The sequence below is a fragment of the Onychomys torridus genome, chromosome 16, assembly GCF_903995425.1.
Source record: "Onychomys torridus chromosome 16, mOncTor1.1, whole genome shotgun sequence".
Classification (NCBI taxonomy): domain Eukaryota; kingdom Metazoa; phylum Chordata; class Mammalia; order Rodentia; family Cricetidae; genus Onychomys; species Onychomys torridus.
The window spans coordinates 48,172,080-48,188,333 of NC_050458.1; the positions used below are offsets into that span (position 1 = coordinate 48,172,080).

At 51.3% G+C, this 16,254-nt stretch overlaps 1 protein-coding gene across 8 annotated transcripts in view; it reads right to left on the bottom strand.

Annotated features, from left to right (window-relative positions):
• Positions 1-3,453: 3,453 nt before the first annotated feature.
• Pacsin2 (protein kinase C and casein kinase substrate in neurons 2) overlaps positions 3,454-16,254 on the bottom strand; it is a 101,819-nt gene continuing 89,018 nt past the window's right edge. For 4 of the 8 annotated variants that reach the window (XM_036208060.1, XM_036208065.1, XM_036208064.1 and 1 more), the window contains exons 6-12: positions 13,764-13,939; positions 11,908-12,028; positions 10,544-10,549; positions 8,900-9,021; positions 7,002-7,124; positions 6,328-6,524; positions 3,454-4,993 (exon numbers count right to left, since the gene is read on the bottom strand). In XM_036208060.1, coding sequence (XP_036063953.1) covers positions 4,881-4,993; positions 6,328-6,524; positions 7,002-7,124; positions 8,900-9,021; positions 10,544-10,549; positions 11,908-12,028; positions 13,764-13,939 — 858 coding nt within the window. In that variant the 3' untranslated portion in view covers positions 3,454-4,880. The remainder of the gene's footprint in view (positions 4,994-6,327; positions 6,525-7,001; positions 7,125-8,899; positions 9,022-10,543; positions 10,550-11,907; positions 12,029-13,763; positions 13,940-16,254) is intronic. The other 4 variants (XM_036208066.1, XM_036208067.1, XM_036208068.1 and 1 more) reach the window with 3 other exon arrangements.

A 16,254-nucleotide genomic window follows, 5' to 3' on the forward strand; every position in this document is an offset into this window, starting at 1 on the left:
AGGAACAAAATACTAGCACACAAAACTACATGGATAATCTCCAAAGAGTAATGTCAGAAAGTAGACCAGCTTCTCTTTTCATATAAATATGGTATATATGTGTATGCTCACACATGAGTGCGTGCACACGTGCAGACGGATGTGTCTATGAATATATGTGCATGTGGAGGCTCAGGGTTAACCTTGGGACTCTTCAATTGCTCTTCACCTTATTGAGGCAGGGTCTCTCAAGCAGACCTAGGGCTTTTTGACACCTCTAGTGTAGCTAGTCAGCTTGTTGCTCGGAGGGTCCTGTCTCTGCTTTCTGAGGCCTAAATTACAGGTGGGATGCCACATCTGCCTGGCATGTTCTGGGAGCTCTGGACATCTGAGCTCCAATCTGCTCAATCACTGAGCCATGTCTCCAGCCCCAAAGGCTACCCTTGATATGATCCTATTCAGAATACATTTTGGAAATTTCAAAAGCTATAAAGAGAAAACAGATCAGTACTAGCTGGGCATGCATGGCAGCTCATGCCTGCGAGGAAGCTGAGGCAGGAGGATTGTTTCCAAGGTTGAGTCTAGCCTGAGCTACACAGTTAAGATCATGTACAAAAACAGTAGTGGTTTCTAGTAACTGAGGGTATAAAGTTGAGTGGGAAGATAGGCAAACTTGACAGATCCGTACTTTGGCTGGGGAGCGACAAGGGGTGAGCAACAACAGGCTGTGGAGAGGATGAGGAGCATTTCGAATCAGATGCCTCTGGAACTAGGTACTCCTGGCCCAGCTGGGTGACTTTCTTTTTCAGACAATGTCTCATTATGTGTCTAGAATTTACCATGTATATGAGGTTGGCCTCAAACTCAGAGAGAGATCCCCTTGTTTCTGCCTCCCAAGATTAAAGGTATGCACCACCATGCCTGGCACTAAGTGTCATGGGCACAAGTGGGTACAGTCAAGGGGCCCAGTGCTGTGTCCTTTGAGGCAGGTGCTCCCAGGCCAACAACAGTCCAGAATGAAGGACCCTGGGCTATCATGAAGCTTACTCTGTTGCATGGTAGCTTTCCCACTTTGGTCACGTTGCCTCTTGGTGCCTCAGTTTCCTCGTCTATGAAGTAAAGCTAACATTACCTAGTATACGGGGCTACCATGACAATTACTCAGCAGATGTTAAAAGAGTTTAGGACAGGGTCCCACACAGAGTGAGATACAGATGTCTACTCCTAAGGCTCCATTCAGAGACAAGCAAAGCAAGGCTCAAGAACTCAAGAGCTTTCTGCAAGGGCTCAGGTGACTAGGGTCATGCACCAGGATCCATGCTTGGGCACAGTATCCTGTTACACCAGACAGCAAATCCCAGCCACTTTCTAGATGGTGCTTCCTAGCTGTGTCCTCACAGGTGGGAGGAGCGGGCAGGACCCCTCGGGCCTCCTTTATAAGGGCACTAATCCTACCATAAGGGCCTTCCCCTCATGACCCAATCACCTCAGGAAATATCCTCTCCTGAAAAGCTATCACTGTAGTGGGGAGGATGTCAACCAACAAATATTAGACACATTTATCCTGTAGTGGTGGTGCTCTGGCGCCGAGTTTGGTACTTCACTCACAGGCTGGGCCAGATTGAGCTTGGCCTGGTCCAGCCTGTTCAGTGCTTTGGAACCACCTCCACCTTGGTTCTGGTTCGAACTTTTCACAGTGGAAAATCTGGGTCTGGTTTCATCCTGGCCCTAGGGCCCTTCTGCCTCTTTCTACTAGAAAGACTGAGAGGTCGCTGCCCACCCACCCATTTATATGGGTGCCCAGGGCCCAGGTCTCTTGTAGGTATCTGGAGACTGGATGGGGAGGGCGCACAACTACCCTGTCTTGGAGAACGTTCCAGGCAAGGTCCTGTGTGAGGAAGCAAAGGGGAGAGTGCTTGGCCTATGAAGAGCCGGTGGTGGTAACGCAGCTCCAAGAGGAGCTCCCAGGGAGCACACCTGGCTGGGTCTCTTGGTTCCTGGACACCCACACTCATCCTAACTGATCTCCCTTTGCAGAAATGAGGCTCAGGTACTTGCCAGGGTCAAGGTGCTGTCTCTGCTGTCCAGCTCGACCTCCCAGAGAAGGGAGGATGGACGGACGGACTCAGGATGCTTGGTACTGGAATCGGGGGAAAACAGTGTTAAGGACCAAGGAAAAAGTGCTTTACCTCATCTGTTCTAGCGCTGGACTAGAAGCATCTGCCCATCTGGAGACTTCCAGAATACATCTATGACCAGGGACATTCTTTTTCCGGTGTGGGGCTGATTTGCTGTCTTCCCAAGGGTACCCACTGGTTCTGCTTTAGGCTTGGACTGTTGAAGTCCTGCACACAGTAGGTACTCAATCAATGCTTGGGTGTGTGTATTTAGGGATAACTACCTGGTGAATAAATGAGTCAACCTCTTCCCCTACCAGGAGAGGCAACCTGGTTTATACGTCCCTGCTGTTTGCTGTGTCCACGGGCAAGTCTCACCTTGCTCTCATCTGGCCTTGATTCTCCTCTGAATCACGAGGGAGTTGGTATGGTGTCCATGGGGTATCCTTTATAAACCTTCCTTATCCCCATCCTGATGAGTTATGAGCAGTACCCTACAGGTCTGCCCTAATAGCCTGGCATGGCCCAGCCCCACAGGCTCCCTAGGGCAGGCTAGGAGACTAGCTTAAGCAGAGACAGGTCTGTCTGGATAGCTCTGTTGTCTATCTGCAGAGACCATTGAAGACCACTGTTTCAGCTCTGGCCGCAGCACAGCCAGACAGCAGCCTGGTACTGGGCTATGCAGACATTACAGTAGGGATGAGCAGGGGCTTGGCAGGTACAATGAGATGCCTCCTTGTTAGCTCTCATGGAACTCCTGTCCAGGTAGGGTCTGGGGCTTACTACACCCTACCTGAGTCAGCTTAGGGGCTATGGAAGGCCAAGGGGATCTGGGGTCCCAACCCAGGTGGTGTGGAAAGGGCAGCCAAGGGTAGTGACAGGTCCCCAGCATAGGTGGTCATTACCATGACAAGGACCTTCTCACTAGACTGGTTAGGGCTACCAAGACTGGCTTGATTTCCTCAGTTGATCCCAATAGGAGACAAGGTTCTTGGAGATTTTCTGTGCACCTAGGACCAGCTGGGACCTGCGTTGTTCACATTACACCCCAAGACCAGCTATTTGCAGAAAATACAACAGTGACACACAAGGTCAACACACAGTAGGTACACACAGGTATGGGGAAGAGTGGCTGCTGGTCTTGTTCTGTTAGGTCAGGAGAGAGGGTAGCACCAGGGACACCCTCCCCAGGGATGCCCAAGGTGCCTCAAGTCCTCGGCCTCTGGTGGCAGGACCCTGAGCCGTGGCCCTGAGAAGAGGTCCTGTGTACTGGATCTTGCCCCGTTTCAGTTGCTGTGCCCTAGAGACAGGTCTATCAGCTGTGTGAACATGAGGTGGAGGCAAAGAAAAGGGTCTGTCAAACGCACAAGATCAACTGTTTATTCATTTGTTCTTCTTCTAAAATACTATACATTTAAGGACTTCCTAAACATTAAGGACTATAGCTGAGGAACGAGGACTTCTGCTGGTAAGTTGTCAGGACACACAGCCACAGTGACAGGGCGCTCACGGCAAACACTGAGAAACACAAGCTGCTGATGTGCAACACTGCACACTGTCTGAGCTAACAAAATAAAGGCCCTCCCTGAGCTATCCCTGGGGCTCCGAGCAGTCCCACTGTCCTGGAGGACAAGGGTACCTGGAGGGACTTGTGCTGGGGGTGGAGCCCTGGAACTCTGCAGTGAGTGGCACAGGGACTGTGAAGCCTGTGATGACAGCAAAGACCTGGGAGCTTTTCCAGTGCTCTGCCACGGAGCTGGAGCTCTGGCCAGGGAGAATTAGTCTTCTCAGCAGCCTCCACTCAGAGGCCAGAGCCACATCTTAACTGGGAGGAGGCTGTCGGCCAGCCGGGCCTGTGCCTCAATGCCATGGGCTTCAAGCAGTTGACAATACCTGCTGTCAGAAGCCGCCAACTCTCATTTCAACAGTAGGTGAACTTTATAGATTCTCTGAATATCAAATAATATATACAGATATACAGCAAGACATGAGTCTAATGTAAAGCATCTTAATCTGCAGATGCGGCTGCTTTGAAAAGTTAGTCTTCTCCTAACTTTCCACATCACTAATTTAAAAACTGTTAATCTGCAAAAACTGAAGCAAGAATAGAGTGAAAATAATTTCTAAACATGGTGATATTGGGGAATGCTGCAAAATGTTACCCCTACAACTGGCACTTGCCATGGAACCCCTGCTACAGCAACCCCACATCTGGACAAAGCAGAGAAATGAAGACACCTTACATAGAGAATATCTCGGATCAATCTAGGCCATAATTTACGTGACTGGAAGAGCATATAAAAAAGTATAACTGTACATTGCCTTTAAATTAAAAACTCAAACTCTTTACTCAGAAAACGGCGTTGAAGTCTGTTCACTGAACTTGCAGGTAGGGACTCATCAGAGAAAATAATCAGTGGAACAAGAATCAGTGTGATCCGTCATTGACTCAGGAGAGGCAAGGGCAAGAAGGTGCAGATCCATGATACAGAGAGCTGGTAGGGGTAGGGAAGGGCTTGGCTTTGCTGTTGGATGTATGTTTCTTCCTGTGCCTAGATCTGCCCAGATGTGCTTGGAAAGGGGCCAAGTCCCCAGTGAAATCACCAGCTCATCTGCCTTCAAAATACACCAGGAAGCCAAGAACAACAGAACCATCATCTTTTGCAGGTGGAGTGGATGCCTAGACGGCTGCTGGGGGAACTAGAGGTGTCGCTGCACAGGCCACGGCTAACGGAGCCCCTGAACTGCCCACTTCCGTCTCTCCACCAGCCTGCCCATGGCCTGTCACTGGATAGCCTCCACGTAGTTGGCAGGGTATAGGCCAACCTGGCCGCTGTCCAAGCGTCCCTTGCACCAACCCTGTTCATCCTCATCCTCTATCTTGGTCAGCTCATCACCTGCAAGACAAAAAGAGGGTTGCCTTAGTGACAGGGTGGGCCACTAAGTCACCTGTGCATCCAAATCCCATGTGGATGTGGAACGTGCATCTAGACAGATCCTCAGAGGGTCTCCAGGGCAGAGGGACAGGCAGCTTCCTGAAGGTGAGGCGAGACCGGGATATCTCACTACTACACTGTATTCAAAGCTTCTGTCACAGGGACCACTGGGGTCTGAAGGCGGCAGCTCTCAGAGTAAACCTGGAGCAAGTAGCAGTCCAGGTTGTAACAGCACCAGGCTCAGCCTCGTGTCTGTCCTGTGTGTCCTGGGCTGCCTTGCTTAGCAACATGCCCCCATGTTTTCGTTCTGTGTGGTGGCTCAAGGTGTCCTTGGGGCTCATTCCTGCAGCCCCTGAGGTTTTGCTTCTTGAGCTCCTGCTGGCCTGGCAGAGCCACTGGTCTCTCTAGACACTTCCATTTGCAGATGAAGAGACGGCCGAGGCCTGAGTGCTAACACATGAGGTTCCCAGTAACACACAAGGTACCCAGGATGCAGAGAGCATGAGCGTGCTGTGCTATCAGGACACAAGAGCTCACTCTCTGGGGCAGTAAGGAAAAACTGCACAGTGAAAACTGCCTTGGCTCACAGTGAGGACAGAGGCAGGGCTAAAAAGACCAGCACAACAAAGTCTGCAGTACCCAAAGAGGAGAAACAAGAGGACTAGGGTGCAGCATGAGATACCCCAGCTACACAGCTAAGAGGATGGACAGCGGTCTCCACCAGTGATGGCATTCTGACTAGCCCTCAAAGGCTCTGAAGGACACACTTAAGTCACTATTGTCCTTATAATCTCACTTCTAATGACAGGCCAAATTGTAAGCATAGCTTCTTGCAAGAAGCTTCTGCCTAGGAGACCAGAGGAAAAGAGCTAACAATGAGGTACTCAAGAAAGACTGCAGCTATAGTTTGGTGGCTTCGACAGTTAACCCTGGGACAAGTTAATCACATAAACACCAGAACACAGAGATATGAAGAAAATTAACAGCACTCAGACACCTGTGAAATCAGAGGAGATAATATCAGCCAGTGACTAACAGCCAGCAGACAGTGAAGGTCAATGGTTAACAAAGCACAAGTCAGAGATGGCCTTCAACTGCCCAGACACGAACAACACATTATCACCTCCCTGGCCGGGACAAGGGGACACGCAAAGATTGGGTAGGGAAAGTTACCGTGGTTAAGACCAACACAGGAAACTAGCAGGAACTTTACAAGAGTTCGAGAACAGAAGACAAGTCCCCTCAGCAGGTTGGAGGCCTCCATTCCCAGGGTGGGTACTGGGAAGGTCACCTACCAGCCTTGAAACTCAGCTCATCGTGTTCCTGCCCCTCATAGTCATAGAGGGCCCGAACTCGCACTTCCGTCCCTGAGGTAGTATCCTCGTCAAATGGGTTCGAGTCCCCGTTGGCATCCGTGGAAGAGAAAGGGTTGTTAGACTCATCGTCAGACCAGTCAGTAGGGTAATTCTGAGTCTTCTCGTAGCTGCTGACACTGCAACAGAGGATGCCATGAGGTTCTTAGCACGGACGAGACTGCTAGAGGACATGAGGTCCCCACCCAGAGTTCCTGCCCCACGGGCAGGTGCAGCCAGGCCCCTCTGAGCCCTCATGAGAAGCTGGGGGGTTGCCAATACCCCAGAGTAGTGCCTGCAGGTAGACCTCGACCTGTTTCAGCAGCTCCCCCAGCTTAGACTGCCTGTCTGTCTTCCTGTAGTGATACTGCTCAGGCCTTAAAGGGTTAACAAAAGACAGAGGAAAAGCAACCAAAGAGTGTTAGCTGTGCCCTCCCAGAGAGGTGGAGAGGCCTGACACTGTCCCAGCAGGCCCGGAATACAGAGGGCAGGCGCCCAGGTCCTGCAGGACTCATGCATTACTGAAGTGAGGAGGTGAGAGCCCCAGAGACCCCTGGATAGAGAGAAAGGAGACACAGAGTGAGGTGGAAGCCAGGGGGAAGTGTGTGTTCACCAACTTTTTGGGCTTAATGTCCTCCTTCTCACTGACGGTGCTGCCCGTGTCGTCCTCGTCCTCGAAGGGGTTGTAGCTGGATTGTAACTGCGTGGGCTGGGCGGGGTTGCTCGGGACACTAAGGTTGCTATGGGGGAGAAAGAGAGCTTTCAGGGATCACAGCTTGGGGCCCACCGAGGGGCCTGGTGATTCCAGCTGCAGACAGTGACAGTATCTCTAGAGTTACAGCAGCTCCTCCTTCATTTGATAAGGAGGATGCTGATTGAAAGATTATGTTAGTAGGACATGTGGCTATACTTCCATGTGTCACTCACTATACCTTGATCATCTACAATTAATCGTCCACCGCAGGTGCATAAGCACTTCCTGGCTCAGGGTTTCTCCAGTCTCTTTCCCCCTCATTCCCACATGAGGTTTAGTCAGATGGTGAGCTGCTCTGGGAAGCAGCAGCCCCAGAAGGACTGTATCCATGGAGTAGGGACCTCCTCAGTTCTCCAGTGCCCCTTCTAACTACTAATAGGTCAATGGCCAGCTCCCTGGTTCTGGAGCTTCCACAGTCAGAACTAAGGCTTGTGCACAGGAGGGCCCTCTAGTGCTCTGGAGCCAAACCATTCCTGTACCTTTGCCAACTGTCTCCCAGCTAAGTGTCAGCCAGAGACACTGGGTACTAGTAGGGAGTGGGATGAAGGGGCTGCGGGGAGCCACCACAAGAAAAACGTATAGAAAGACTCACCCTGGGTGGGCTCCCATGGCTAAAACTGCCACCCACACCAGTGACCTGGGATTTGGGCAGCATGAAACTGAGCAGCTACTACTCCAGAGCCATCAGGGAGGGTGGGAACCCCCCAGATGCTACGGAGTGGCGCTGGCTGGTTGTCTGTACTGTGCAGGCAGCGTGTTGGACACCACCAGACCCTCTGCCCTCCTGGGCTCCCTGCTCTAGCTGTCTTTTCTGAGGGACTCAGTGCTGTGCACTGACCTGGTGCATTCTCTCTGACTAGCCACTAGTTCACAGGATCTCCTCTGAGTCCCAGTTCCTTCCTTCCTCCCCCTAGCACTGCGCATACTGGGGAGCATGGCTTGGTTCTGAGGTTAGGCCCTTAAGAAAGAGCTCTCTACACAGCCTCTGGGCACAGCCGCTGAGCAGGGACAGCCATGTGTAACTGGGGAGCCTGGGAGGACAGGGGTCTTAGTGCCTGGGCCATAAGCATGTCCCTGGAACCTGAGCTAAGGTGACAATTACCTAAGCATAGCACAGAAACCTCTAGCCACGCACGTCCTACAGCACATACTTTCCAGAAGGTTCTAATGACAACAGTTGGTACTCCTAACCACAAGTCTTTTTAGATAATCTAGTCAGAGATTTCTGTCCTTGGGAACAAGGGAATAGTCTGTTCAGGGTGCTGGGACTGAACCTAGGGCCTTTACTTGCCTGACAAATGATCTGCTGCTGAGTTACATACACCCTGAGCCTATTCAGAAATAACTACCACTAAGCAAGGGGGACATGTGACCATCCCCCACTGTCCTGCATCTACCAGCACCTGCACACAGAAGTCCCGTAGGATGATGCCACTGACATCATGTCTCTATTTGCTGTTTCCACCAGGGCTGCACCATGGAGATGAACACAAGCAGCTAACACCAGCACCTCATGTACCAGTACAGGTACAATGTGCAAAAGGCATTCTCTGGATCTTACAGGAACTCCAGCAGCGAGCAGAAAGAGAAGTGAGAGATGCTTCACCCAGAGCTCAGCGTTTGCAGGACATCTGTTCTTGGGGTCTCTGTCTCATGTGTAATCATCCAAGTGCCCAAGCTGGTGGCATCCCAGGACCAGCAGATCCTCATCAGTCCTGACCAGATGGTTAGTTTCAGACTGGAACTGTGCCTGGAGCTCACCTGCCAGGCTTGTTCTGTCCAGACTGGTCCCCCGTTTGGTTGATTCCTGTTAGGGTGACACCGTCAGCAGCCTTCTTCTTCTCCCTCCGGCTGAGAGTTCGGTTCAGATCTGCAGACCACTCCTGGGCAAGCGGTCCAGGGAAAGAAACGGGAGGTTCATTTCTGGGAAACCACAGAGCTCCAAAACCTCTGCTCAGCCAGCAGCTGCCTATCTTGTGCTATTAGTAACATTCAGCCTTGTGGCCCCTGCTCTTCCGTTTCCCAGCAAACCTCAAGCTGCCTTTTGGGCCTAAAGGCTATGAAGTTCGGTACCCATTTAACCACAGGGCCTTGACATGAAACGGCAGACTTCATAGGACATGAGACCTGGGTGACAAGAGACCCAGGTCTGAGGGCTGGGATGTAGTTCAGTGGTAGAGTGCCTGCCTAGCATATATAAGGCCATGGATTCTATCCCCAGCAACACCCCCCACTGAAACACTAAACCATGGCTGATGACGGTTACTTCCTCAAGAGCCTTCTAACCCATTCCCTGCTCACCACTGCTCTTAGCCTCTATCCCCCTATGCCATGGGCTCTGGGGGTCTCAAGTCTGTCATGGAGACCAAAGCCAGCCCTATAGGGAGCCTGGCTGAGGCACACGGCTTAGTCCTTGAGCATTGAGGATCCTTTCCATTTATGCTCTAAACTGTCACAGGGTTGACAGCTCTCTGAAGGGTCCTGAGCAGGCCTGACCATAGGAAACTGACCCAGGACTGCAAATAAAATCAGAGGCTAGGTGGTTATGGCATAGCAAAGGAGACCAACAGGCAGGCACTGAATGCTCAGGTCTTCAAAGTGGACCTTTCACCACTTTTAATCAGATGACATGCTGGCAGCCACCAGAGAAGGACAGAGAGTTTGTGTCCCCACAGGTTTTCTGACTTCCTGACAAGAAGCTTTCACCAACTGTTGAAACATACAGGTGGAAAGGGGGCTATGTCTTGGTTTTCAAAAAAAAAATCCTCCTTACCTCCCATCTCCATTTATCAAACAAATGTAACTATAATCCTGTGAGATGGCTAATCAGACTTTAAAAAAAAAAAAAGCATCTACCTTGAAAGGGTGACAAGCCAACGTCAATCTCCAGAGCCCATGTAAAGAAGGAAGGAGAAAACCAACCAACTCCACCAAGAGGCTCCCCCACACACTTAATTTAAAAATTTAAATCTGATTTGCTTTAGAGTCCATCTTTGTTCCATCTTTCAAAAGATCAAGGTCACAGTGCCTTTTAGCTACATTAAACCTGGCTTTTGATCTGTGACATAGGGAAACAGAGAGATCACAGCCTTGGCCCATGGAGCTCAACCCAAGTCACCCTGTCTATCAGTGACTGTCCGGATAGAAGAAAGTGGGCTAAGAACTCAGCTGGAATCTCAAGTTCCCCATGTGACCTCTGACTCTAAGTGGAGTCTCACAAGGCAGCTTGGGGACTGACAGGATCACACCAGGAACTTGACAAGTTCTTTGGAACTTGGAAGAAAGAGCTAATGTCAGACTCTCTGCCACAGAACCAGGGTCCCCACAGACAAGCGACTAAGTGGGCTGACTACATGCAGCAGGGGGCTCAGCAATCCATGAGTTAATCACAAAACAGAAACTTACTTCATCCTTGTGGCATGAAAAACGAAAACAACTTCATTAGAGAAAGTCAGAGACAACCCAGCAATAACTATCAATGTGAACATAAGGACACAGGAGGGCTGGTCCCTAGCCAGGGACCCACAGAGAAGAGCCCACAGACTCTGGTCAGGTACGCCCTCCAGGAGGACCGTCAGCCCAATCTTTCCCCCTGCTGCTCCCTCTGGAAGAGTAGCCACCCTGAGGGAACAGGACTATCACATACATGGTGTCCTGTGCCACTCTAGAGAAACTGGGATCTGAGTATGAGCTATGCCTAAGATACCACTCAGCGTACTTCTTCCAAGTGCTCCATGCCAGGAGAAGGAAGAGGCCTACTCCTTCTATGGCTACTTCACTAGAAAAGGCCCTGGACCCCAGGGTCTCCTAGGGCCCCACCTGCTCTGCAGCCTCTTGATAGGTAGATGCAGGGGACACAATTTGGAGAAATCATATGAATTTCCAAAAATTAGAAGTGTGGGGGTGAGGACCAATACCAGTCAAAAAAGGCTGAGGAACTTGCGGGGAGCCCAGGTCTATGTGATAACCCATCATAGATTAGGTTATGCCCTTCAATAACCACAAGCTGCTCTTCATACTTTAACATGTAAAAACTAAGCCATACAAGGGGTAGCTGCTTGCCCAAGTCCCACAGCTGAAAGGGTAAGGATAGATGTAGCCCAGGCTCTGGCTACTGTCAGGTCAGAGACGCCATAGCCATGTTAAGGGCATCTGCCCGGCTTGGAGGACTCTTATTAGCAGTTACAAGGTGGGGGCTGATGCCACACCATGTGAATGAGGAGGAGAGAATGCCTCCTTCAGGGAACATGGCTGGTGGGGCTTCCAGCCACTTCCTTCTGCACTGCTGACAGGGAGCTGGGTAGGCCTGGTGATCAAAGCCTAGCCTCAGGATCCGTAGGCCTATGGATTTTATAACGCTAAGACCCACAAAATGGGAGAATAGGCAAACTAATGTTGAGACAAGACTCCTTGGATTTACAGCCCAAGGCAGGAAAAAGCCCCCAGAGAAAGGATAAAGAGAGCAGTTCACTGTTACTGGCTGTACTTGTGGCCCAACATGAGGCCTGGGGACAGACTGGGCACTTCACTTCATGGATACCCTGGGAGGAGGGATAAACACAAGTATTTTGTCTGGGACAACAGTGGAGTGCTAATGGTGACCTGAGAGTATCTGAGGACTTCAGATACAGTACTGGGACACTAGACACTACCCCAGTCAGGACTATTGTATATACAAAGCATGGTCTGAGAGCAACATGCATAGCTCAACTAGAGGGGCAAAGGTCTCTTCCCAGGTGGGCAGAGTTATAGGCACACAACCATCTTACCTCAAACTGTGGCCAGTTCATGGCCATGCCTGGCCCATGGTTGGCTCGGAACCACCTCAGATCCTCTACTGCATCAGCTGCTTTGATGCTCTGTTCCAGCTCTCGGTAAATGGCTTTGTAGCTAAATCACACATAGAAAGCTCTATAAAAGCAGGGCCCAGCCACCATTCCTCACAGCCACAGCAGGCCCTGGAGCCTGCATGATAGTCTCTGCAGCCACACAGTTTCCCAGACACACGTCAGGGATGCCATTCCCTGGTGTCACATGTACAGATGCAGACACCATCCTCTAGAACCTGGGACCCACCAACAAATAAGCTTTGTATCAAACCAGGGGCACACTGAGACTTGCCCTGCATCAAATCCTGGGTGTGCTCTGTGGGTGCAACTGTGCAGTCCCACTGGGTCAGGTCATATTGAGGAAGAAGCCTTTAGAGGAGAATGTCAGAGTGCCTCCTCCTCCCTTTCTCTCAGGAGAGCTGGACGTTTCCTCCCTATGTGAAAGGTAGTATGGGAGGAGGCCAGAACTACAAGACCCAGTCCGGCCTCCTACGACCAAGAACACGGGGCTAGGCCGGACCTGATAGATCACTTATTGTCCACATAGGCGGTTCTTCTCCTTTTCTGAGCCTCAGTTTCCTTCTCTGCTGAGTGGGTATAATACCTATTCTAAGGATTGAATTGTGTTCTCCAAATACAATAGCTGAAGTCCTAACCTCAGGTTGTGACCTTTTCTGAAAACAGGGTCTTTTAGAGGTGAACAGCTTAAAACAGGTTCAGTAAAATGGCCCCAGTGCGGCCGGGCTGCTGTCCTTAGAAAGAAGGAGAAATCTACCCTAGATACTCAGGGAAAGATGGCCAGAGGCCTGGAGAGAAGTGGTCAGATGTCGGGAAAGCTGAGGACTGTGGCAGACCCACAAGCTGGAAGAGGCAGAAGGACCTGCCTGGAGCCTTCAGTGGGGAGTGTGACGACACCGTGGTTTCTGACTTCTGTCTTCTAGAACTGAGGGATGAGCGTCCCTCGGTGTCTGCCATGCCACCCAGATTCTGTCACAGCAGCCCTAGGAGCCACTGCACCATGTACCCCAGAGGTGACTTGGAACATAGAGATTCAGGCCTTTGCCAGAGCCAAGTACAAACAGTGGAAGGTACCTCATACACAGAAGGGCAGGACACAGTCCCAGCCCCGTCCCTGTCCCTGTCCCCTAAAAGCTGTGTAGCAGCTCCGTTTCCTCATCAGCAAGATGGGGACAATTCGGCCTACTTTCCAGGCTGTCACAGAGATGAAATGACAGCAGAGCCCCTGTGCAGTGACTGCTTTCCATCTTTTTAGAAGAGACAAAAGGAATGTCGTTTTCTACTAACAACAAGCTTTGACCTGACATTCATTTCTCAACGCTTCTGTCAGAAGGATGGAGGAAGTGGATTTCTGTCTCTGTCCCGTTATCTGGCTCTCTCCTGATGCAGGCACACTGTGTCACGAGTCAAACTGGAGATGGTCTTGCTGCCTGGCCTCCCCAGGACTACAGCCACTAAGATGTCAACGGTCAAGCTGGCAGCAGGGAAGAGAGGACCTCTACAAGGGACTGTCCTTGGGGGCAGAAGACACGAGGCCTGGCCAGTGGTACACCGGTGCAGGTGGATTTCCAGAATGCTGGGTCTGGCTGGTCCTGGCTGTGGCACCAGATCAGACAGCTTCCCTTCCTGTCCAGACCCCTTTGGAGCTGGCAGCATGGAGCCTTCCATGGCCCTCTTGGGCCTCCGGAATGTGGTGTGCAAAGCCCTGTGGGTGAGCGCCCCGCCCCCAGCCTCCCTGTGACTCTCACTGATGAGTTCTCTGCCTCAGGGAAGCTTACCTAGCCACATTGGACAGGTCCAGGTGCTTCTGAACCTCCAGCAGAACCTCCCGGAAGAAGCGCAGACGCTTCTCCTCAAACTGCTGGCACTGCTCGAACACCTGCTCCATGTTCTCCATGTACTGGGGCGTGGTCTGGTCAAGTTCCTTCAGGGCCTTCTCATACTTGTCCTTGGTCTGTGTAAAAATTGCCACAGACAGAGATTTGTCTCCAGCCCACCTCTGTGCACCCCATGTGCCCCACTCTTCTCGGGCCTCCCAGATCCCAAATGTGGGAGCAGAAGTTCTGGAGCCTGGCTTTCTCCAAGTCCAGTCCAGCTCCTGTGCTTCTCCATGGCAAGTCACTCTGTGCCTGCTCTGCCTCTCCCCGGAGCAAGGACCACGCAGGTAGATACAGGTGAGAGATGGTCCCATCATCATTCAGATGGGCTACTGATGGTTAAGGTGGGTTCTAACTTCATAAAAAAAATTCACATCTCAATGGATTATTAGGAGGCAGGGCCCAGTTTGAGGAAGCGAGTCTCAGAGATCATGTCTCTCATGGATCTGTCTTCTATCTGGGCCCTTCCTCCCCTGTGCTGTTTCTGGCTGCTATAGGTAAGTAGCTTTCCCTACCGCATGCTCCCACTGGAATGGTGCTCTAACTTGCCCCTAGAAGGTCCAGAACAACAGAGCCAGGCAGCCCTGCCTAATGGTTCCGAGAGTAAGCTAAGAGAAGCTGTTTCTCCTTCAAGTTGTTCCTTGGGCATTTCACAGTGACAAGAACTGACTACCCGAGTGGCAGATGCCTGTATGTGCTGCTGACAGACCTTTTCCAGGATGAAGTGAGGGACTGGAGGTCTCACCACCGATTTGTTACAAGGTTTTACATTACACTGCCCTGTGAGCTGAAACTAGAGTTGTGGGTCTGCCTGAAACTACTTTACTCTACACGAATGCATCCACTGTTCCAAGGAAGGTACCCAGGCCCCTGGAACAACTTCTGTATCTTTCACAGTGGGCACCAACTCTACTCACCTACCCCAGGACTCAGACTTGGACGCTCCTTTCTGTACATTCTAAGCTGACTCCTCTTCTGGAAGCCCTTCCTGACCTACCAAGGATGGCTCCACCCACATTCTGGGCCCCTCTCTTGGCATCTGGTTCCTTGCTCTTTTCTAAACTTAAAAATGGTCAAGTTAGGTCCTCTATGAGGAAAGGAAAGGCCACTTATACAAGAACCGAGTTCCCCAGACCCTCTGGTTATACCCCATCATCTTTGGTACTATCCTGTGCTGCAACCTGGAAGCACTGTGTAGGAGCCCTGGATCACAGGCCCTCAGCACTGAGGAGCAGGAGCCTTCAAATCACAAAGCCTCTGGCTGTCTCTGAGAACCATAGATGTTCCTCTTTCTGGACTCCCCCTCTTCTAGCCTAATTATGCTGAGGCTATGGCCTATGCCCTGCATCAACCAAGGACCAAGCAGCGTCATCACTATTCAGAAAATCCCCTGGCAGAGATGTACAAAGTCCCCAATGGCCCCTCAGAGATGCTGTGCCCCTGATATGAACCTCCTCTCTGATGGACACTGCAAGGTACACTTCCTGTGAACTAGCCTGCACTCTCTCCAGCACCCTAGGGCTACACAGGTCACTCAGGCTCTGAGACTGCTGGCAGACCACTCAGGGAGGGCGAGTTCCAAAAGCGAAGCCACTACAAGTGCCTGTCTCTTTGACAGACACTTCACGTTAGACCTCTCATACTCTAGGTCTGTTCTGAGAAAGACCCTACTATGCAGAAGCACAGATATCTGTGTGGTAGTGGTGGGGAGGAAGGCTTCTCCTCTCCTTCCTTGACTGAGACAGACAGACAGACAGACAGACAGACAGACAGACACACACACACACACACACACACACACACACACACACACACATCCGCGCGCGCGCGCGTACGTACGTATCTTTCTTTTATGCACCTTCCTGGGCAGCATAGTCCCTGTGATCCTAACCATGGCGCTAAGCATTCCCCAGGCCTTATGTTTCTTGAGCTCAAGTACCCATTCTATGGAGGTGCAGATCCCTCACCTGAGGCTGGTCCCATAACTCCCCCAGTTCCTGACCCCAGATGGGTTGGGGGATACTTGAGCCACAGACCATTATGGAGATGGCCTTTCCCCTTGCTAGATGTGGAGGTGAAAATTGTAGTGCAGGCGCAGGCTCTGGAGTCATAATCCCTGTTCTCCCATTACAGAGCAGCATGCTACTTGTCCTCACTGATCTGGGCTCCTTAGTCACAAAGCAGGAATGCCATCACACAATCCAAGAGATGCCAAGCCTTATCTGAAGTTTTTCAAGGGTGTCAAGTAGGTGCTCAGCTCAGCCCTCCCAACTGCCAGTCTCAAGGAAGTCCTCTTGGGACACAGCCTGCTGTGAACCCCCTCATCTGCTCCTGTAGACTCAGGCTAGCCAGACCACCGGCAGGGAGGTAGGCCCTGGGCCATCACTTTTAG